Source organism: Eleginops maclovinus, chromosome 4 (genome assembly GCF_036324505.1).
Source record: "Eleginops maclovinus isolate JMC-PN-2008 ecotype Puerto Natales chromosome 4, JC_Emac_rtc_rv5, whole genome shotgun sequence".
NCBI lineage: Eukaryota > Metazoa > Chordata > Actinopteri > Perciformes > Eleginopidae > Eleginops > Eleginops maclovinus.
Window position 1 is genome coordinate 18432423 of NC_086352.1, and position 22764 is coordinate 18455186.

General features: G+C 39.9%; 1 protein-coding gene across 1 annotated transcript in view; it reads right to left on the reverse strand.

The window, feature by feature from the left end:
• Positions 1–22764, reverse strand: part of plekha7b (pleckstrin homology domain containing, family A member 7b) — a 58905-nt gene that overhangs the window by 29925 nt on the left and 6216 nt on the right. The window contains 2 exon segments of the mRNA XM_063882533.1: positions 869–888; positions 890–953. Of these exon segments, the coding sequence (XP_063738603.1) occupies positions 869–888; positions 890–953 (84 nt within the window).

Consider the following 22764-nt stretch of genomic DNA (forward strand, 5'->3'; position numbering starts at 1 on the left):
TGCCTTCAGTGGAATCTGTGATATATGCATGATCATATTACATCGGCCAGCTTACATACTATAAGACACCTGCTGTTTTATATTGTGCTCTAAATCTGCCGTGTAGCTTTGACGGCTTTGAGGGATGAGTTTCACATAATGACATAAAGCAACAATAATAAATACAACTGCCACGCCATGGCAATATATACTGCGGCAAATAAAACGATTCAATGTTGCCTCTTATTTCAAAGACTTGTTGGTATTCAGTATAACATCTCCTCCTTGAAATATAACATTTTGCTTGCAATAGAGAAATATTGGGGATATTCTGCCAATGCCGGTAATGAATGTCAGAAGCACAGAGCCAAGTTTCATTTTTATAACTTCAACTACAGTTAAAAAAATGGCCTGGATGGACCATAATGAAATATAATAAATAACTTGGCTGATTGTTGAGGAGACAGATTCATGACACCAGATGTGATATTAACACAGTCAAAAGCATATGGGTGTCAGTCATGCCGTCACCATAAATTCCATAAAGGCAATCATTTTAAGAATAATACTGATGACTCCCCGGGATCTAAAGCCACTGACTAGTGCAGTCAGTTATAAATGCCATGATGGAAATGAATACATTCAATATGATGAAAATGATTCCAATGCCCATCTGTTAGTGTTCTCACTATGTTGGCAGCTCAATTCCAATTACCTGAAACTGACTTTACTTTTGAATACACATCCTCCCCCGATCTAATAAACTTCATCAGGGAGGGTGGCAGGCTATTTTTGGACTCCAGTCCAACCGTATGACCTTGAACTCACCTATCTGTAAGTTTAAGCATGCAGAGTAAGCATCATTCCCCGGGAAAAAAGGGTGACTCACCTGTCTTGTAGTGTGTATTCCGGTGTTTTCGGGGGAAATCTGTCCTGTCACAGGGTGCCGAAATGATGTAGCCCTCAGGTTGTGGCTGCAGGACAGAGAGAGATTGAAAATAGTGAGGTTGAGAGGAAACAGACACTAAGGGAATACAAAAAATAGTATCAAATCGACACAGCTGTGTACCTTTACAGAACCACATGAAGATTTGCTTACAATGGATGCCTCTGTCAATTGTAAAAAAGACAAAAATAAATGGTAACCTTGCAGCCACATCAGCCCTCTCAGCATTCTTCCTTAGCTAACTCACTAGGCGTTATTGTTTTCCATTAGATGAGCCCATTCATTGCTTTAACAAGAGCATTTATGCATGTTACTTTCACAGGATAGAATACGAAACAGACAAGCTGCTAGAGGTGCTGGTGTTGGTGATAAGACTTTAATTTATTATGCTTTGACTGTACTTGTATTCGTTGTCTATCATATATTCTCGGTGACTATAGGCAAGGACATGATTTGGGCTTTTCAGAATCTACACACAGTGTCTTTCACTAGTAAGTTAATTCTATACATTTGTTGTATAAATACACTGAGAAGGGTCTAAAGCCAGAAACAACCACTGATCTGATACATTGAAGTCAGATAGATGTACTTCTTCCTTAAGATGTAGTTAGAATGTGTTCGTTGTGGTTTATACTAAAATACTTCAGTGATCCCATGCCAAACCTAATCATCTACCATCATTGAAGCCTCTTTTGGACAACACATGAATATGATCTGACTTCTTTGTCCCATTCAGGCGGCTTGAAAATATGGTCGGACAGTGTGTGATAATATACTGAACTGCTCTATTATGCTTTCAAGCCTGGTGTTTGCAGGTTTTTATTCCCAATAACCCTTTTTTCATCTTTTCTCATCACCATCATACACAATCTATCACAGCAGAGAAAAGCACTACTCTTCAACAGAAGCTGTGAAATACCTGCGCAGGCGTACAATAAAACCATAGAATAAATAGTGCTGATGTACATACGCTTAATCCATATGTCGCTTACTTTCAAACCTACACAGGGGTAAAGATATAAGTAGCTAAGACAAACATGTTTACCCTACCTAACATTACTTGTACCATATTTATCCAGCAGTAAGAGGTGAAACCTCTGAGGGGGCAGCTGCAAAATGTCAGGACTATGAAGGTGCAGAATGAAATACAGAGAAGGTGGTGCCTCACTGCAACACCATGCAGCAAAAGGAGGGGGAGAGGAACTGAAGGAACTGAGCAGGGTGAAAAGATTTATGAGTTGACATTAAAGAAAAGTTCAAGAGGGAGTACTGAACAGGAATGATGCTCAGTCATTTTGCACACACAAACAACATACCATCAAATTTAAACAATCATACATCCATGTAAACAGCTCACACACACACACACACACACACACACACACACACACACACACACACACACACACACACACACACACACACACACACACACACACACACACACACACACACACACACACACACACACACACACACACACACACACACACACACACACACACACACACACACACACGGGCCAGGCTTGTTCCTGGTAACCACTCATAATTTGCTGAGCTGCACTGGGCACATACAGCACTGCACCAGCATCCCCTGTTAATTAGGAATCTGCATTCTTTGAGGCTTTTGTTTTAGCCGCATTACTTCCGAACTATTTGTCAAGGAATTTGCAGCATCCCCAGTTAGTCTACAAACACTGCAGCACAGTAGGTCTATTTGTTTGCAGAAAACAAGCTACCATCTACACTTGCAACAATATTTTCCCAAAGGGGAAAATGAACTCTTGCTGCAGAGGAGCTGAATCACACAGCTTTCTATATAATAAATGGAAAAAATCCAATTTGTTCCCACTGCCATTCACATGTAGATGCTACAGTTAAACTCCAAAAATGTGATGCTCTGTAGTGACTGTATATAAATCATTAATTGTCTTATTACATTACTAAAAGTCTGTCTTCAACCCAATTGAAGTGTTTCCTTACCTGACATGGATTTGAGATGTAAGTACAGTTTAAATAAGTCAAAAACATATTAAAGATATGGTGTAAACATAGATAAAGTAATACCATTTTACATTGTAAAAGCTTAAAGTTATGAGTTCATCCATGAATAAATCCAATGCAACCAACATACATGTTGTTTTGAAGTTATTCAGGATTATTTATCTTTAATTTAAAAAAATAAGTATGATTAACCAAGCCAAACTCAAACCATGCAAAAAGCTTCTAAGGTGTAACTTGAGTTTCTAACAAAAGCATTACTTGACTCCACTTTCTTATACTACATATTCTCAGATTATTACTATAACGATGGTAACAATAAACCACTGGCACCAAAGAAGCCTAATACAACACATCACAGTACATTTAAAATGATGTGTTCTTTGGTGGCATACACAGTGAATTATTCATATTTCCTCAGACCATAAGAATCAGAAAAATATTCCCCTCTCAGCAGATATTTACATTTCGTTACAGTACAGCACTTATCCTGACAGAAGTTCCAACAACCACAGATCCGGCTTTAAGTAAATTCTTTCCCACAAACAGGCAGTGCCTGACACCACTTGCTCACACCACATGTTACAGGGACCCAAACACTAACCATCAGGTCAAGTAGAGGTTATGTTTCCATCGGTCCAGATAAAGATGAGAAAGAATGAATGGCATCCCTACTTGAGGAGAGGCTCTAGAGGGCTTGTACTTAATGTAGCAGTGTTTACGTGTAGAGATCAAGTGTCACTACTAAGTTAACAACACTTCAACTCTAAAATGTGATAAAGGATGCCAGCTCGTTCATCACTTTGTACCTTTCCGATTACCATTTACAACTATATATATAAAGCAGAAATAGCAGTTTTGTGAACCATCTTTATACTTGTGCATAGACCTTTACAGTAGCTAATTAAATTGAGCACATTTAACATTTAACTGTGAATAGTGAGGAAACTGAGAATAGAGAAGTGACCTGGTTTATTTTTTAGCCAGGGCTTCTCCTAAGAAATATGCAGGTAAAGCAGCACTGCAGCTCTCTCTCTCTCTCTCTCTCTCTCTCTCTCTCTCTCTCTCTCTCTCTCTCTCTCTCTCTCTCTCTCTCTCTCTCTCTCTCTCTCTCTCTCTCTCTCTCTCTCTCTCTCTCTCTCTCTCTCTCTCTCTCTCTCTCTCTCTCTCTCTCTCTCTCTCTCTCTCTCTCTCTCTCTCTCTCTCTCTCTCTCTCTCTCTCTCTCTCTCAACCCTGCAACACTGGAGTCCACACTTCAGCCCTGGCATGCTCTATCGTTATTTTCTTTAGTAGAACAAAAGGCTCAGGGTAATCCCAACACAGGGCTAAGTCCTGGCAGCAGGGGCGGCAGGGGCAAGGCTATGTGGTGTGAACACCTCTCTTTCTTTCTAACACCAATAGAAACACACTAAGGCTCGAACGGCTGTACAACTCATATCACACTTGGTAAACAAACTCTCCAAACACAGTCTGTATCTATTCACACCACTCTCACTAAGAAAGAAAGTCCCATTGGAGAAAAACAAAACTCCCCCAAACTGCACACGCTACTAGTGCAGATCACACTGCTTCTTTCCGCTACCTACTGTTCTCTGCTGTATCATCACAGTGGAGGCACAGTCCCACCTGTCATGAGGGTGAATCAACTGCTAGACTCACTGTGGTGCTGCAGGTCACGGATATCCTCTTGGCATTATCAGGGAAAGAGGAAGATGCAGATAGTGTCTCTCGTAGAGAGCAGCTGGCAACCGCAAAAGCAGAGTAAAGTGGGGCCAGCAGGATGAGAGCAGGAGGGGGAGCTCTTTATCTCTGATGTCTCCTGCGTGAGTGTGCTTTCTAGGAGATTCACTCCACGCTTGCTGGGTTGATGGTAGAGATGTAAAACCCTCCCATCAGGGGAATACCTCAGTTGTTATCAGATCCTCCTCCCTTTGCATTGTCTTTATCCCTCTCTTCTCTCACCTGTCACTCCCTTCTTCCAAGAATTACATTTCAAGCAAATAATCTCTTTCAAGCAAAGTTACCTATTAATCGTGTCTTGTGAAAATGGTCTATTTTACCCCGTTGTGAAAAAGGTTCCATTTTACTCCATTTGTGGTTCGGGCTTGCTACGGCTGTCGAAATAACTTCACTAATGAAATCGATATTAGTTTAATAGTTTTTGGTAAGTGTTTGTCATATAGCTGTACCTCTGATATCTTGAGTGGCAGCATTGCATAGTTGGCAAAGGATGTTTAGCTTTTTCTCAATCCATATGACCTCAGTCCTTTGACCAAAGCACCCTCGCTATAGCAATGAGTGGAGTATTAAAAGCATGATCCAGAAAAAGAGTTAAACTTGTAAAACATTGAACTCCATAGTCCCCTTTAACACCACCACAAGGTCATTGGTGTCTTCTTTGAAGCACTGGTTTACCAGTGACATTGACCTGTGACCTATTCTTAGAGGGAATTGAAACTAATCCCAAGTAAAGTGGCCCAGAGGAGCAGGTGGTGTCAACGTAAGGTAGGCCTGAGGTGAATATTGAATCCAACAAACAACCATGGACTGGGGAGCAAGCCTATGCTTCAATTTTTTCCGACACGTAGTTAATTAAGTAGCATTTTAATTTAAATACATCCCCACAATGTGATTCACTAAAAATGAGTGCCAACCCATGGGAAAGCACAGAAACAAGAGCTCTTAGGGCAAAGCAATTACTTCTAGCGCAGTGAACACGGGCATGAAGAGCCTCTTCTCTCCCTTTATGAGGCCATTTTAATAAGCATCACAGCATCAATGTGGTGTCTAAAAACTCAAGAATGAGAAAGGCTTCATGCCGAGCCATGAACCAGCCAGTGAGAGCACCTGTTACTTCTCTGTAGGCAGACATTAATCATTTGCTTTTTGTTCCATTTACTGTTGAAAATAGAATAATAAGGCAACACATTAGTTAGTTAATTATAAACATTAACAGTCAGGGTGGTTTTGTTTGGTTTAATTAAATGTAGTATTGTTACTATATGTTCTCACCTCTTGAACAATATAGTTTTATAAACGTCAGATGATAACCTTTATTTAGATTTCCTTGTAGCTCTAAATTAAAACATAAATCAAACTTCGTCAGAGAATCTTCTAATCACCAGAGAACAATCAGCGGAAATCAATTTAATCAGTCGGGCTGATGACTTTATTTCAAGACCAACTCAATTAGCTGTAACAAGTGTTTTATTCATAACAGCAAGCTGTTAACGATGATGTGCTTCTGCATAGTCGAACAAATAAACAACAAAATAAATAAAACTAAGAAAATGCTGCAACACATCAAGGGTTAAATGAGGTGACATGAACCAATACTGAACTCAGAAATGACACTTATGTGTGAAATAAACCCCACCCTGGCAGCGTGAATGTGTGACAGGACATTACACTGTGAGAGAGATACACATTATAGACCTCCGGAATCACCACGTTATATCTCTGGCCTGGTAGGCAAAATTAATTAAGCCTTAATAACAGCAGTTTGTGCTGTGGTATAGCCATACACACTGAGTCATTAAGGAGATAAGCATTCTGCAGCAGGATTCTCATATGTTGACTGACCTTTATCAGTTTCATTGCAGAGCATTGCAGCAGCATTGCTCCACTTAATTTCCCTGACATTTGTGGAGGGATTATCTAGGCTTTTTATCCAAATAGTTATTGGCAGATTCCACTGTCAATCAGTATGCAAATGAGGTAAAAAGACCGAACACATTTCACACTGACTTTTCCCTGTCATCACACTTATTGACTTCTATCATGATCATTATCTTCATCGTATCAGCTGCAGAAATGGCAAGCTGAGCTGACAGGCAACACAATGATTACAGCCGTACTGAAGAACAGTTATAACTCTTCCTTTATGCATGTGTGTAGTAGACTGTAATAGCATCAATGAAACAAGAAAACCCTGGTAGACACTTCTCTTTTTATGGAGTGTACAAACCACTCAAGCAGCACCAGACAGAGTGGCGAACAGGTTCAAACAAGCCCAAGAGAGAGTAGAAACAGGTGCAAGGCCTGGCCAGTGTTTGTACCCCTGTCAGACAGAGGGTTTGGCAGAAATTGAAAGAGCTGTCACCCTATTAACATTCAACACACACACAGATCTGACACAGCACATTTCAATGAAGTCACAACAGCCCTTCAGGCCATGCCGTTCCAAAATATAAGCAAGGCAACAGCTAATTGCATTGCAGTGAATGCAAGAAAGGCCTGTGTTAGACCAATAACACAGAATTAGGATGCAAGGAAACACTCTGCAAAAGAAACAGAATCTCTGGGAGAAATTATACCCTCCTGGTACTTTAACTTAAATATTTTGCGAAAAGATAAATGTTTATACACTTTTCATTGTATGCCCGTACAATTGCACATTTCATTTCAAACTCTAAGTGGATAGCAAAAAGGAGTATTTGAGGCTTAACTCCAGTGACCATCACAGGCTTCACAAAGAGCCCCAAACACCACATCTTGTACACAGGAAGCTTTGTTCTAAAGTTGTTACAAACAACTGCCCAAAACAAATGAGAGAAAATGACCTTAGTGAGAGATGGCTCCCTACCTGACTGTGAGAGCATCAGCACTTCCTTTGCTCCATTGGCAAAACTTTAGCTGAGTGCTACATATGTATAAAGGTTCATTTGAAATAATTCATCAAATGCATTGTGGTTTTATATTACCGCCAGCCATGACAACAAAATTACTTTCAAAAGTACTTATCTTTGGGATCAATAATGACTGGGATATGCTGCAAAAAACAATTTAGGGCGTTTTTTGGGGCGAGTATTACTGTGGAGAAAAAATCAATGAAGGGCCTCTGCAGCTTTAGGTCAATATTTAATACCACAGATTAATCCTGCACCTTCATCACTGAATAATGATGACTCAGAGGAACCCTCTTCATCCATCTCTTTTTTCTAACAAGGATTGTCATAATCTAAAGTGAATTAATGTCTGAGTGTTTATTATGGGAAATGCAGGGAGGGAAAAGGAATATAAACAGTTTGACATTGTTACAGAGTTAATCAAGACAGCAAACTCTTTATTGCTTCCTTATTATCAACATCCACAGAGATACACTCTCCCCATTGCTTGCTATTTCTTGCCATTTTATTGCTGCTTCAGAAATCTTTAAAGTGGTGTCATAAGGATCATGTGTGGGAGACAGTAGCATAGTGGGTTAGAGCGCTGATTTTTCGGATCAGGGTCTAGCAGGTTTGAGTCCCACTGCAGTCAGCATGTCGTTGTGTCCCTGGGCAAGACACTTCATCCCTAATTGCTCCTGTGGGGATTGCTCACAGTATGGAATGTAAGTCACTTTGGATAAAAGTGTCTAAGAAATGACAGGTAATGTAATGTAACATGTAATCATAAACTTGTTTCACACAGATCTTGTTGTTTGAAAGAATCCAGAATTGTTCCAATACTGTCTTTAATGTCTGCCAGGCTCTATTGAAATAATAATTTGTGACTCTATAATTCTATCTATAATTTACAGTGATGCATGCCTGACAAACTGATTAAAAGAAGAAAAGGTGGTATAGAGAGGGATGAAACTAAATACATAAATCTAGCCTTGTATAATCCTACATACTGCAACAACTTAGTTTGTGTGAAAGTTCTGCCATGTTATCTAGCTTGGAAAATCTCTAAGGTCACTAAAAAAGCAACGGGAGAGAACACTCTGCAGAGCAAATTATCACTTAGCAAGACAAAAACACACAATCAGCATAAGCATCCCTTACCTGACAGTGCAACTCAGAAGAGAGACAGCTGCAAAGCACATCAGGGGATGATGTTAATCTTAGTCCTTTATGCCACTCTGATGTTATCAGTTGAGCTCAACAAAAATGCTCTAATAAACCAACAATCTTAAAATGTTTAATCAATCGGACAAGGCTTAAAACTCTTTTACAAATCTTGCCCAAGTCAACTTTTAAACACATAAAGGGAGAATAGTTGATGTTTTTTCTCCCACGCCACAGCAGTCCTCCCCTACTGTGATGAGCTCATCAATAGTGGAGGCTCAAAGGCACTTTGCTTTCCTTCACTGACACAAAAGCAGGCACACACACAAATACACACCTCCACACCTCCACCGCACTGAGTGAAACTTAATCATCAAAAGTCTGAGCAAATCTCACATGACATGATAGCAGGAGCCATTTGCTTTGGGAAATCACAGGCTAATGAAAAGTACCATGGTGACCTTTGACCTCAATTCTTCAGAGGCTTCATGGTTGCATAGCTTTTATCCACAACCTCAGAAGGAGAACATAAGTGGCGATCACTAAAGGTATCTGACTATGAGAGATGGAGTACATGTAGGTCATCACTGAATACATGGCTGCAAAGTGAAAACAACGCGTCAGCATTCAGCAGGGTAACAGCAACATCTGCCTGTCCTCTGTTAATGTCCACACTGCAATGCTTTACACTTTAACTCAGCACACTTTAGTATTGTAAATTCCCTTTTCTTACTCTTCTTCATCACTGGAACAATGTCACTCTATGGAAAATGTTAACATTATTAGACAAAAATAAAACAAAACCAAAAGTCAAGAAGTTTGAATCAATTTGATGTGTCAAACATAAATATAACATTTTCACTATTACGATGTTGCAGAGTTTGCTTGACATGTGACGTTACATTATAGGCGGACCATAGGGTACTCAAATCCCAACACCTAAAGCATGCGTTTCTCATCAGTTTAAAAGCTTATTTACTGTGGTAGCACTTTTTCAACAAATATGCTCAGCTGAACTAGGCATATTTATGATATTAATGTCATTACTACTCCAACCCAACTGATACCTGACAGGCCCCACTTACTGAAAATGTGATGTTGCTAATTGGATTTGATAGCTATGGCAGACAAGAGATGATACTTGAAAAAAAGACAGGAGAAACCAATGTAAGCTTGTACACACCTTAGACACGTGGGGAAAAATGCGATGCCATCTGCATAAAGAACAGAAGAAAGAAAAGACAGAGTCCCCAATTATTGCATCAAGCTGGTATACTAGTTGTCATTTAACCAACCCAACCTGATTTAACCAATGCCTGTGCCGATCACCATTTCTTGAACTTGTGATGCGGTTCATCATATGTATACTATCCTAATTTTTCTTAAATGTATGATGGGCAAGCTTATTGTTCTGGCAATCAATCTAGGAAGAGCAGATCAAGGTTTAGGTGGGAGCAAATTACTCTTCAGGTAAAAAGGCAGTTCTTATGAAGGATGTCTGACTGATGCAGCCTCACAAATAGAAACACTTCATTTGAATCTGAATAAAATGAGCATGGACAGCTATGCCAGCCGGGTTAGATGATCAGCAATGTTCCCTAATTTGATTGTAATCGAATGAATGTTATTATGCTGCAAACCCAAATTGTTTATTGCCTTGGTTTTCCCACGCTGATATGACTCTTGTCTTACTGATATGATGGATGGGCAAGCAGCCAGGAAGATATCCTAGCTCATTACCACCGCATCTGCACAGTGGAAGATTTCCAAAATGTAATTGGGATATGTGATAAGATCAGCCATTCAAATGTACAGAATCACAGACCTCATTGGCTTTTCTAATGAGGTCTTAAGACTACTATAGACATATACTGTACAGGACAACCATCAAACAAAATGGCCCTTAAACCCATCTACACAAAAAAAATGTAATATTATATAATCTCAGCAAAACTGGCAAAATGTTTCAACAAGGTTTTCTTTTATAACCTGAGAGTGCACACTTTTGATTGCGAAAAGTCAGTTTGAGTTTTACATTCAGTACCTCAACAACAAAATGGCAAGTCCAACCCACATTGCAAAGCCAAATACAGCTAATCACTTAGCTTGTGCAATGTAGGACAGAAGGGGATGTGAAGTGAGGGGAATGTAAATGCTAAAACACTAACACAGTCAGGAGATGGAGAAGGGCTTGGAAACAGCAAGAATCAGGCAGAAAAGACCAGAGGGAATGGTGTGCAGCAAGTCCAGAGAGCGCTGCCATATGTAGCTGATACAAAACTAGATCACCAGGAGACAGTTCAGTACATTGCCAAGGAAAACTAAACTATACGTAGGATGTAAAATACTGTTGGATAATATCTATTTCACAGGCATGTACCCAGATATCTAAACATAGTCAGTTTCATTTCTAATTTAGTTCCAGTGTGAAATGGTGGTTACGGATTAAACATTGATTAAGAAAGAGACTTACGTTAATATTCATTTGAATATAACCAACTCACCAGTGGCTCCCTTGAGGGAGCTCCACCCATGTGTGGGAGGCTGAACCTGCGAAAATGATCATTGCACATCGCACGCGTCAGCAGAATAAAATTAAGGTCACTAAAGAGCCAAGAGTTCAACAAAGCACTACTTAAAGATAAAGCCAAGATAAAGATATTTTTCGTCCCTCATTTCCCTGAACCCCACCTTATGAACTCCACAAGCTGGCGATGAACCAAAACAAGGCAGTGCGGGATAGTGACATTTCAACCAAAGACACCTCAACATTCAATGATAGCAGAGTTTGTTACATTACATGTTATGAGATGGTTAACATTTGCATTTTGCAGTTACGCATATGACAGTTCGAATAATATTCATTAAAATGTGCATCAACTAAATGCTAGCATTTAGAAATGAACTGTGGTTTGCTTTGATGAATGAAGAAGTAAAGTACATAAATCCTAATCATCTCCTCTGGACCATTATGTTTACAGTGGATGAAGATTATTCAATATCTTTTCTACTCATCCTTTCTGATTAAATATGTTTCTCTAGAATTTCTCTGAGTGCCATCTGAACAGCAAAAGCAGAGGAGAAGAGATGAGAGACACAGAAGAGGACTCTGGGAAAACCAGCTCTGTATCAAACTTCCATGCAACTCGTTGATCCACAGATATTTACAAAATGGATACTGTAACAACTGTGAAGCATCCATTCCTTCCTGTGATGAAACAGGTTCTGCATGGGGAAGGTGAATCCCTGCACAGCTTCTTAGACACCCTCCCAAAAGGTGCATGTGTACAGCTATATGAAAGGCATGAAGATGCAGCTGTTTAAGGCTATAAGAGATTTTATGGTGAGACAGCCAGTCCTTAATTCTCCAACAATTCTGCAATACAGATGTCAAATGGAGATGGAATCGTTGCTTAAAATAACTCAATAAATCATGTTTAATGGTTATATATCAAAAAGCTGAATATGATTCATAAGTTTGCATAACAAAAGTGAACAAACTTATAGTACATATGTATTCTGATAAAAGACCAAAATCCTCATTATAAGTAGACATGAGCAACTTCCAAATGTAGACCTGTCAATTATATAAATGCAAACATGGCATACCTGCAGGTTCTCAATGCAAGCCCAGTGCAGCAGCAGTTCTCACCTTCTAGCATAACTCCTAGCATTTTTCTTCTTCTTCAAGCTGTAAGAGCTGACTGCTCCATCTCCCTGAGGTTTTACAGTACCAAGTGGATTATTCGCAGCATGACTCTGCCTGATTCAGCCAAAGATAGGCAATCTGTCATACTACATACACACTCTCCAGGGCATACACAGAAAGACACACAAACACACACACACACACACGCACGCACGCACGCACGCACACACACACACACACACACACACACACACACACACACACACACACACACACACACACACACACACACACACACACACACACACACACACACACACACACACACACACACACACACACACACAAACACACAAATTGCATATGTTCATGGTCAGATTATCTGTTTGATCTCTAAACCCCATAATACCGCAACATCAAAAATAAATCCAACATCTCAAAAAACCCTGACATTACGACAGAAAAGCATGATAAAAATAGAGAGGGCTACTAGAAATGTTTTAACAAGAAACCATACGACTTCAGATTAAGGACAAATAAATTCCAGCTCACCTGGTCTTCCAATCCAAAGATTTCCACTAATGAATTACTGATATTGCATAGTTGATTTAGTATGCTTGGCTTGGTAATAACATTCAATTATTATCAACAGAACTGATGTCCATCTTTCAAATAATTGTTGGTAGGTAAGCAGGTATGAAGTACAAAACTAGCTAACTATGTAGATTACGAGGTGTATAGTACATAATGATGTAGGTAGCTAATATGACAATCCATTTGTGAGTGCAAAAGCACAGGAGCGTAAAGCTGCAGGTAATTGTTGTTTAATTGTAGTCATCTGATGAAGGCCTGCACACAGAGTAACACCGCAGAGCGGCTTATTTAGTTTTTCTGGTTGGATCAACATTTGGACTGGAAGTCAGGCAAATTAAACTCATTCACATAATAATAACATAATATGCCACAGCCGTTTTTAATGTATATCTTTAAACATAACACAATTGCATTATGATAAATGATAGTGATAAATAGAAGACTGTGAGATGCAGTATGTTCATGTTCGCACCCCTTTGAACATGCTCTTTGTAATACAGAGAAACAAATCGGGACAGGCGTAGATGAATTTCATTGTGTCCTTAAGGATAACATTATCTGAACCAGGGTAATCCTTGTGTTCTAATACCATTTCCTGAAATCCATGTCCCATGCCAGTGCTTTTGTCCAAAAGCAGAAGGACAGATAAACACCCCCTGGATCCTGTAACAATCCGATTTAGCTAACCCTAACGCTGTGAAACATGTCTAAATCCCTTACACAATCATGTCAGACAGGGATCATCCAAACACTAAATTCCCCTTCTTCTAACCCAAACCATTCTCCAGCACACACATGCAAGCAGGCACACACACACTCACCACACACACATCTACTGCAAGTTATCAATTATCCAACTGTTGTAAAAAAAATAATAGGAGACAATGCTAAAAACATTTTTTTGTTCAGACCCTTGATTTCAGTACATTGCTCTTTTGAATATGGTTCAGTGCTAAACGATAAACTCATCACATTTAAGCAAACAATACAGAAGGCACTGTATGGGAGAAATTTGATTAGTTCTGTACATTTTGCAGCAGAGAATCTTTGCCCTGAGGGTGTCCAAACGTGTATAGTGCAGTACTTTTTCCTACAGCAAACCTGTCTTTACAACATGGTCTGCTTCAGTGTGTACAGTATATCTATGACGTGTTATCAGAGGAAAACAAAGACATGTCTGACTCCTCATCAAGATCGTCAAATACCTTGTCCTCTACTCACAACTTCCTCTTTCCAGGACATGCCGACTGAGTCAGCAATGTGTGTGTGTGTGATATCTGTTCTCGGGTGGGATCTTACTGTGCCCAGACTGGCTCCAGGCTTGGAGGGGTTTCTCCTCTGCAGTTCTCATTACAGAATCTGAGCAGACTCACAGCACAGAGCACAAGCAGCCACTGAACACACTCCCACAGGGGAGGTACATTACAGTGACACACAGGGTTAAGGCAACACAGCTACTCCATGACTGCAATGCTCAGTGGCAATGAACAACACGCAGGTACCAAAAACACAGACAAAAAAGAAAAACTGCTAGGATGCAAAATTGATCTTTTCTGTGTTAATGTCTTTGTTTATTATACGGTGTAATCGGGGCTTTACATCTGTTCTGCATAAACATGCTGTGCACAAATATATCACTGCAGGATGCTTCCACAATCTGTTGACTGTAAATTGTCTTTTTGTTCTCTGGTATCCCCCTAACAGATCTCAACAGCACCATTGTTTTCAACACAGAAGTAACACAAGATCACCATATTGATTGATGAGACGGCACACAATGGTTATTTCATCAAAATACACAGCATTTAAAATAATAACAAGTGATTTAATAATTTGGTTTTTGCCGAATCTCATCAGTCCTTGGTTGCTAAAGCATGAACTTCATCACATTATCATTTTATCAGGGAAATTAAACAGATGGATTAAATTAATTAGGTGAGGTTCCTCTAGGCTGGCAGAGAGTAACTGAATTTGGGCGCTATTTTTAGATCTCTGTTTCCTCAGAGTGTGGGGCGTGCTTGTAGAGACTTACGAGGCTTCTTAAGACAGCAGCAGTGGAGGAAGGTAGGACACATCTGGTGCACAGCTCGGCTGGCCAGCAGAACGAGATTTCACTAGAACGGTCCCTTCCTCTATCCCACTCAAAGAGGCTTCTCTAAATCACAATCGTGGGAATTTAAAAGGTCATGGTCTTAATACACACGGAATGCACTCCCTTTTTTAAATACCTCAACCTTCTGTTAAGTATCATCATTTTTTTTATTCTTAGAAGGGTTAAGTCTCCCTGGAAACGAGAACAATCTCTTTAGTTAAGGAGTGGTCAGCTCCTTTCTCTGATGCAGTGTCCCCTTTATCCATGGCTACCCTGCACCAACTTTAGGTGTGTAATTCTTTCACTGAAGTGGTACAGAAATTCACCATACCTAAAAAAACATGACCTCTCTAAGCATACACATGTAGAGCTGTTTCTTTTGGGGAAGATTTCTCCCTGTGGCAAAGGGATGAAAGGGGGAGGATAATCTGTGCTGTACTCAACATTACTGGAACTGACTGGGTGAACTAAAAATCAAATCAGATGTTATCCAACGCCCTGAGTAAAACCAGACCAAGCCAAAGCCGACCATCATATCCATAAAAAACAGACCACCACACAAGACTAGACAAACCCACAAGAGGCTCTTTAGTGTTATTTCAAATGAGCTAGGTTATGAATATAGGTATATATCCTGCAATGAAAATAATATTGATTCAAAGCTGACCCAAACTGTCAACACTTGTTATCTGCAGCTCATACTGTAAGGGACAATTCTGGTCTGGTGTTTACAGCCTGCTGCCTCTGTGGCTGAGAGCACAGCAGGGGGGCTGACCGACGAGAGAGCACATGCACGAATGATAAATAGGCTAAGTAACCTTATGCTGCGGCTGACATCGAGACCATGAAAGAATTATAATAAGCCTAATCACTTGTGGATGGATCTGTGTGGCAGCGTTTCCATGTCACAACCCATTCAAATAAACAACTTAAAACATTTGGTTTTCCACTACATACTGTATACCTGGAAATATTTGAACTGGTAAATAGTTTTAATGAAATGCAGGCCATATACAGCAGCACATCTGTTGAGGTAACTTGCTGATATGTAATATATAGCCATAATGGTTGTAAATGTTGCTCAATAATTGAAACATCCTATAATACCATCAAAAGGAGAGCAAAATCATACGCCAGTGCCTGGAAGGGTTTAATATGCAGCATACTGTATGTGGCATTGCATGTGTGAGTTTGTAATAAAACATTTATCTGGATCTTTCTGTGTGTGGGTTGGGCCCAAATAGCAGCTGTGCTAAGCCTTGAGAAGCAAACATTTTACATGTAAAGCATGTATTTCTAGTACACTGAAAAGTAGGGAGGACTGCATCAAAACATAACTACAGTCAAACCTACAGAGACAACCCATATTAACCATGTAGAAGGGCACCATAATGAGCCTGAGAGATCACAGTTCTGCTAACATCCACACAGCGGTCAGTGACCTGTGATCATGAGGCACTGCAGTGAGCATCTCTCTCCTTCTCCCTCTCTGTTTTCTCATTCTTAGAGGGACTGCACCATTAGGACACATTGTTATACGCACTCCCAAAGGCAATTCATAGGTTTGTTAAGGCAAAACAACCAGCTGCCTTTCCTGCCGCGTAACGGACAACTGACACTGTACAGCGTGCATTTAAATTCCCCTCCCTGCACACATTTGTACACACACTTAACGGCATGCAATCTGAAGCACTTTATCTCCAGCAGCTGCTAAAAAGCTTTAGCCGACACACTCTCCTGAGAAGCTACAAAGCAGTACAATCCCACATATGTGGTATGAGAGGTGCTGGGATACACACCTGTGAGTCGCACGATACACTGGCTGCCTCTTGTAAGGGACGTGTAGGGATGACTGTCCTGGTTGGCCCAGCATGTTTGCTGCAGGTCTGTGATTTGCTGTGCTGTGCTCTTCTCAGTGGTGCCTATGTGTGTGTACTCCTCTCAGCTGGTAGTGCCGCTGTTGCTGACGTCTTCTGCTGTGCACCCTGGCGTCGATTCATTCAAAAGATCCCCTTTCCCGCTTCTCCTGTGTCGCGCTGATGAGGTGGAGCTAAAAATACACGTAATTGCTGAAGTGTCCCCTGTCTCCGAGAGCATTAGGCTTGTGATGGGTTTTATTAAAGCCAGCCAACCTCACCGATACATGATGTAAGAGGCCCCAGGGCACCAAGCAGAACCGCAGGTACAAACCATTAGACATAACCAATATAATCATATTCTCTTACATTCATTTTCTGAAGTGGTGCTCTTTCTCTCCTCACCTCTCCTCTGTTCTCTTCTAATATATGCGTTTCTTAGCAGAGCTCTGCCGTCATAGCATTTGCCTGAATAGGAAGCCCTCTGCTCCATTCCTTCTGCAGTCATGCAATCAATGCACAGTATGCACTTTAAGCAAGAGGAGAGGAATCAGGAGGGAGAAGCAGGAATAACAGTAGTAAGTAAAGAAGCAAGAGAAAGAGATGAGGTAGAGAAAAGAATGAATGTAAAAGAAAGTGTGTTTCAACTTCAACAATACATAATTCTAAGTATATACTATGTACTGATCTTTAGAGTCATTTTACAATGAAGGATGACTGTCACCATTTTTAGCAGGTAATACTGTAACAGCAGCCCTATTGGATGAAGGATAGAGAGTGTTGGGGAGATATAATTCACAACATGAGAAATGAAAGTGAAAACTGGGCTAGGACCTAACAGCTGCAGAGACTGATGACTATGTCAAACTACAAATGCCTTCTATCAGCTAATAGAAAAGGTGGGGGGGAGGCAGTTGAAAAATGTTTTCTGCACAAACTCAGGAAGTCAACTCAGATTAAATTGACAGTACACACATTCACACCTACATACACACTCACACCTGCAGTGCATCCAGCTGCTGGTGCCCCCATCCCCTGAGTTTCATCCTCTGCTGCTCTTCCTCATCCATCTACACTCTCCTTCACATCTCGTTAGCATACCCCTGGAGACAAAGGCATTCAAACTGCAAGTAAAGACCTCTTCAACGCTGGCGAGATGATATCAGAGTGATAGATCTCTCGTTCTTACCAGCACCAATCAGCATATAAATTGTGCATATCTTTACAGTAATCCATTTCACTACATGGAAAAACTGCAACATGCACGCCATATGAATGTCAAACAAACATGCACTGCCTGAAGTAAAAACGGTTCCAACGTGTCTTCAGTAAAAAAGAGATGCACGTAATAACTGTTTTCAAGCATGAATAAAACCTAAATAACGACCCACATCCACAATCAGTAAAAGGTGGAAAGTTAGGTGAGAAAGAATTCCACTCACTGTACACATATACCATTTTTATGTCACTTTAACTTTAGTAGAAACGTTTTTTTTTCCCCACCACATTTATCGGAAACATTAATTGAGGTTTTACATACAGTGTTATCAATTTATAACAGATGATGCATACTCAGTTTAAACTACCGAAAATTCAGAGAGCATTTGTAATATAACACTGAGAGGGACGAGGTCACTCTGTTGCACGATAACCATATATTTTGTACATTGAAAAACCCTTTGTCTTAAATACCTATCTATTTTTACAAATGTATTATTTTGAAGGCAGGACTTTCATTTTACTTTGATTTGACTTTGATTGCTCAAAGGCATGACCAGCAAAATCTGTATAACTGAAATCAACAAATATTCAGAATATGAAATAATAGAAATAGAGAATTGTACCTTTAATCATCCATCTAAGGTCACAGCAATGAAACATTTGAATTCATTAACTAAAAGGGAATTTACGCATAATGAATAAAACATCATTTATAAATTATCTTTAAAATAGTTTTAAAAGATGACAATTTACCGGAGAGCCTTTATTTGTTAAATAGGGCATTAAAGAAGTCTGATGTGATTAATCTCCCTTGTCTTACTCTAATATTCAGTATGCTCTTAGTTTGTCTTTGATAGCTACAAAGTCCTCTTAAACGTACATGTTGCTACATTGCTACTCACCAGATAGTGATCAGATGTCGAAAGCAGTAAATCCAATACAAAAAGTCTCAGACATCCAAATCTGTCTCTTGAAGACGGCCAATAGGGAGAGTCTCTTCAGTTCTCTTTACATATGGTAAGTGAGTCTGTTTTTAACTGTGTGCAAAATGCTAGTTGGGTGAGCTAGAACGCACACAGAGCATGGTGTCAGATACGAGTATAACTGCTGTTTCAGCCCTCTCTCTCTCAGTGTAAAACTGCCAGCACTTACAGTACAGAGCTCTACTTAGCCTCTCCAGGGAAGAATAAAATGATAACGCTCCATTGTTCAGTCCCTATAAATTAGAAGAAGAAAAAGGAGGATAGGGGAAGGGCCCGGCTTTTGAAGAAACTCTGAAGCCACCTTGTTCGGTGACCACAGATGAGAAGTATTCACCTCACTTTGTTGTGCGGTCAAAGTGCTGACCTTGGTCTCTGAATGCAACCAGAGCCTTCAGTATCACCCCCAGTCCTTTTTATCAGATCAAATCCCCGTCAGTCAGGAGAGAGGAGAGAGGATGGAGGGCAGACTGGAGCTGAGTGGCTGGCTCAGGCTGCTGCAGTGCCGGTTCAATAATCCACAGACAGACATATATATAAGAGCAGAAGGCTGGACCAGGGAGGTTTAGGTCGATATGTACTATGAACAGCCAGGTCATCATTCATACTTCACTCTATCACCTACTTCAACGGTTGTCCTCCTTGCTTTTCTAACAAAATGGGGCTATAATAACAGTGCATCAATCTCAGTCTGTTGTGTTAGCAAATCAGAAAACCATCAAACCAGAAACAATACAAAAATACTGCAGGTGTAAATTAAGTATGCAATACAAAAATGATATAATAAAATGACAGTCAAATAAGGACATAATAAGGTCATGACGGAGGCATGATAATCCCTCTCCCTCCCTCAGTTATAAAGTTCAGTTACCAAATGTATTTTCTTTTCAACACATCAATTAGTAGACACAAATCTTCACAATATGACTAACTATTAAGTTAGCACTTCCAAGACATCATGCATTACCTGTCTTAATAGGGGATACATCAGAGACAAATTTGAAACTGCATCAAACTATTCACTAGACAAAGACTCAACAGCATTCTCTAGTGGCTGCCTATAGAAAAGCACTTCACGACATCTCCACCAGATCCCGATCAGTCTGTGGTCCCAATGCTTCACTGTCAGATAATGCAGTCAAACAGTTCTTTCAGTGGTTTGAAAACTTTCCAATAAACGGTTAAAATCAGTCTTAACATCACAATCAAATCTTCATCTCACTAATAATACAGACAATGGAGATATACTAATCAAAGTGATCTTAAATCATCAAAACTCAAAGATATAGAATAGCAAAAAGAAGAATCAATGAGACCATGAATAAGAAATTAGCCTTTCATCTCTGCAGTAAAGTAAAATAAATTGGACCACTTTGTGAGAAATCATACAGCTGTGCAGTCAATGCATTCAATAAATGCTGCAGTGAGTGAAATTGCTCTAGCCACCAGTTCTGCTCTCGCTGGCATTGGCCAGACGTGCCAGCTCATTTATCTTTTTCACACACAATATTCCATTAATGGGAATAGCAATATTCAATGGAGTTATCCACAATGAGAAACATTTTTTTAGAGCTCATGCACTCAATCTGCTGCAAACATAAGTTTATTGAAGCGTTACATTATTCAGACTTTAGATAACAATATCTTAAGTCCAATTTACTGCTTGATTAGTAATCACCAACTCATGGGGAAAATACTTTTCTATTTAGTTGCTCAGTTAGCCACTGTGTAGCAGCTAGTCGCTAACTCTGTTTGCCTTTGGAGATTGCAGAGTTGATTTGATATTCTCTTTGGGTTAGTAACTAAGAGTACCCGTTGTCACATTATACATATTGTTTGATCCATTGTTAGTTTACAAAATATCGATTAGTGCAGCTTCAACACTGTTTATTAGAGCTAATCTATGAATCTCCTTTATGTGACGCATGGTAGTGATGAAGCAGTTTGACTGTGAAACCAAATAAAACACTCTCAAAGCAGTACATTAACTTTCACTAGATGGATGCCTTAACTGTACCTACGCCTTTTTTATGTAATATTCCGTGTTTGAATAAAAATAAATGCCATTACACTATGTTGTATTCGATTTTCCACTAGTTCACATTTTATTACTTAATTACACATTGCATTGTTCATCCCATTAACACTAGATTCTGGGCAAATGTATATGAGTACTTTATTGAAACGGTCGAGTCTCAGATACCTTCTCTAGAAATACTTTTAACACAGTATCGATCATCCATCTTTCTGACTGCTAACTAATCACATCTCTTCTCACTCGTCTGGTGAGAGGGAACAGTATGGACCTGCTCCTCTCTGCAGTGGCTCCACTCAAACTGAGGCTATGACAGAATGCGGCAGAAAGAACTGTCATCTGAATTCAATCAGAGGGAGGGTACAAAGTACAAAATCTTCCTTTTCTCCAGAGAAGCAGCTGAATTTACTCAGGTGCAGAGCGTCCTTCTTCAAAAACATGAAAAGAGGCAAGAAAAAGTAGGGGGAAGGAGTTTTATTCCTCTATTTCATTTGATTTCTGTTGCATACCCCCTACATTTACATATGTTGTATCCCAAATCGTGTAACGAATATCCACATTGTAGCATAGTTTTTATCCAAAAGTTTTTTTTGTTTTTTTTAAACAAAGCAATAATAGCAAAATAATACCATTAAACCAGTGTTACCTTGTCTCAATCTGACTCTTCTCCTTCTCCAAACTGGAGAGCTCCAGCTGGACATCCACCTCTGTTTCATGATCAATAGATTCAGTCCCCTGACCCAGGGGCAGACAACTGCAGCAGCAGGTCCCCATCCCGACTCGGGCATCTCCCCTGCCCTGTTCCTGCTCTCTGTCCTGCTCCAGCTCTGACTGGTCAACCTGCTAAAGCCGTCTGCATTGTGAATGACTCATTCCGGATAATGTATATCATCCCACAAAGCACACCTCAGGCCCACAGTTCTTAATGTATTCATTCATTGCAGGTTCCTTGATTAAATGTTGCAAGTCCAAACAAGGCCTGGTGGAAAGCTTCCTTTGTATTCTGCAGCACAAACGTCCACTGTACCAAAGTCTCAATTTACTCTTTGTTTTCATTGTCTTTATTCAGTCCTCTGCTTTATCCTCCCGACTATATTTGTAGGCCGCCAGAAGACTGTACAGTATGTATTGTTTAACTGTCATTAGCCACGTAATATGTCACCAAATGAGCTGGTATTGACAACACATGGCTGTTTATAAACCGCTCCAGACTCAAGTGGAGGTTCACGCCGCACCACAAGCGCGGAGTGAGGATATATGCACAAATATAATAGCTGGACACAATTTTAACATGATACGAGGATCTACTGATAATGAAAAATGGTCAACATAAATCACACTACAAGAGTCAGAGGATACCTCACCAACATCCTATTTGCAATTCCCTGGCCATAAATGCTGATTTTCAATTTCAGCTTTTTTGCGTCTGCTGCTAAAGACGGTGTAGGCATGTGCACTGCCATCTTTAAGGATTAATGACTCATGCTTCAAGGTGAGGCTGTGTGTCTATGCACATGTGTTATCGGGAGATGAAATGTTTATAATGTTCCAGTATGCGTGAGTGTTGAGATAAATCAAGATCTCTCTTTCCGCTAGCCATCATTTTCTACTGTACAAATAAAAAATATGAAAATAAA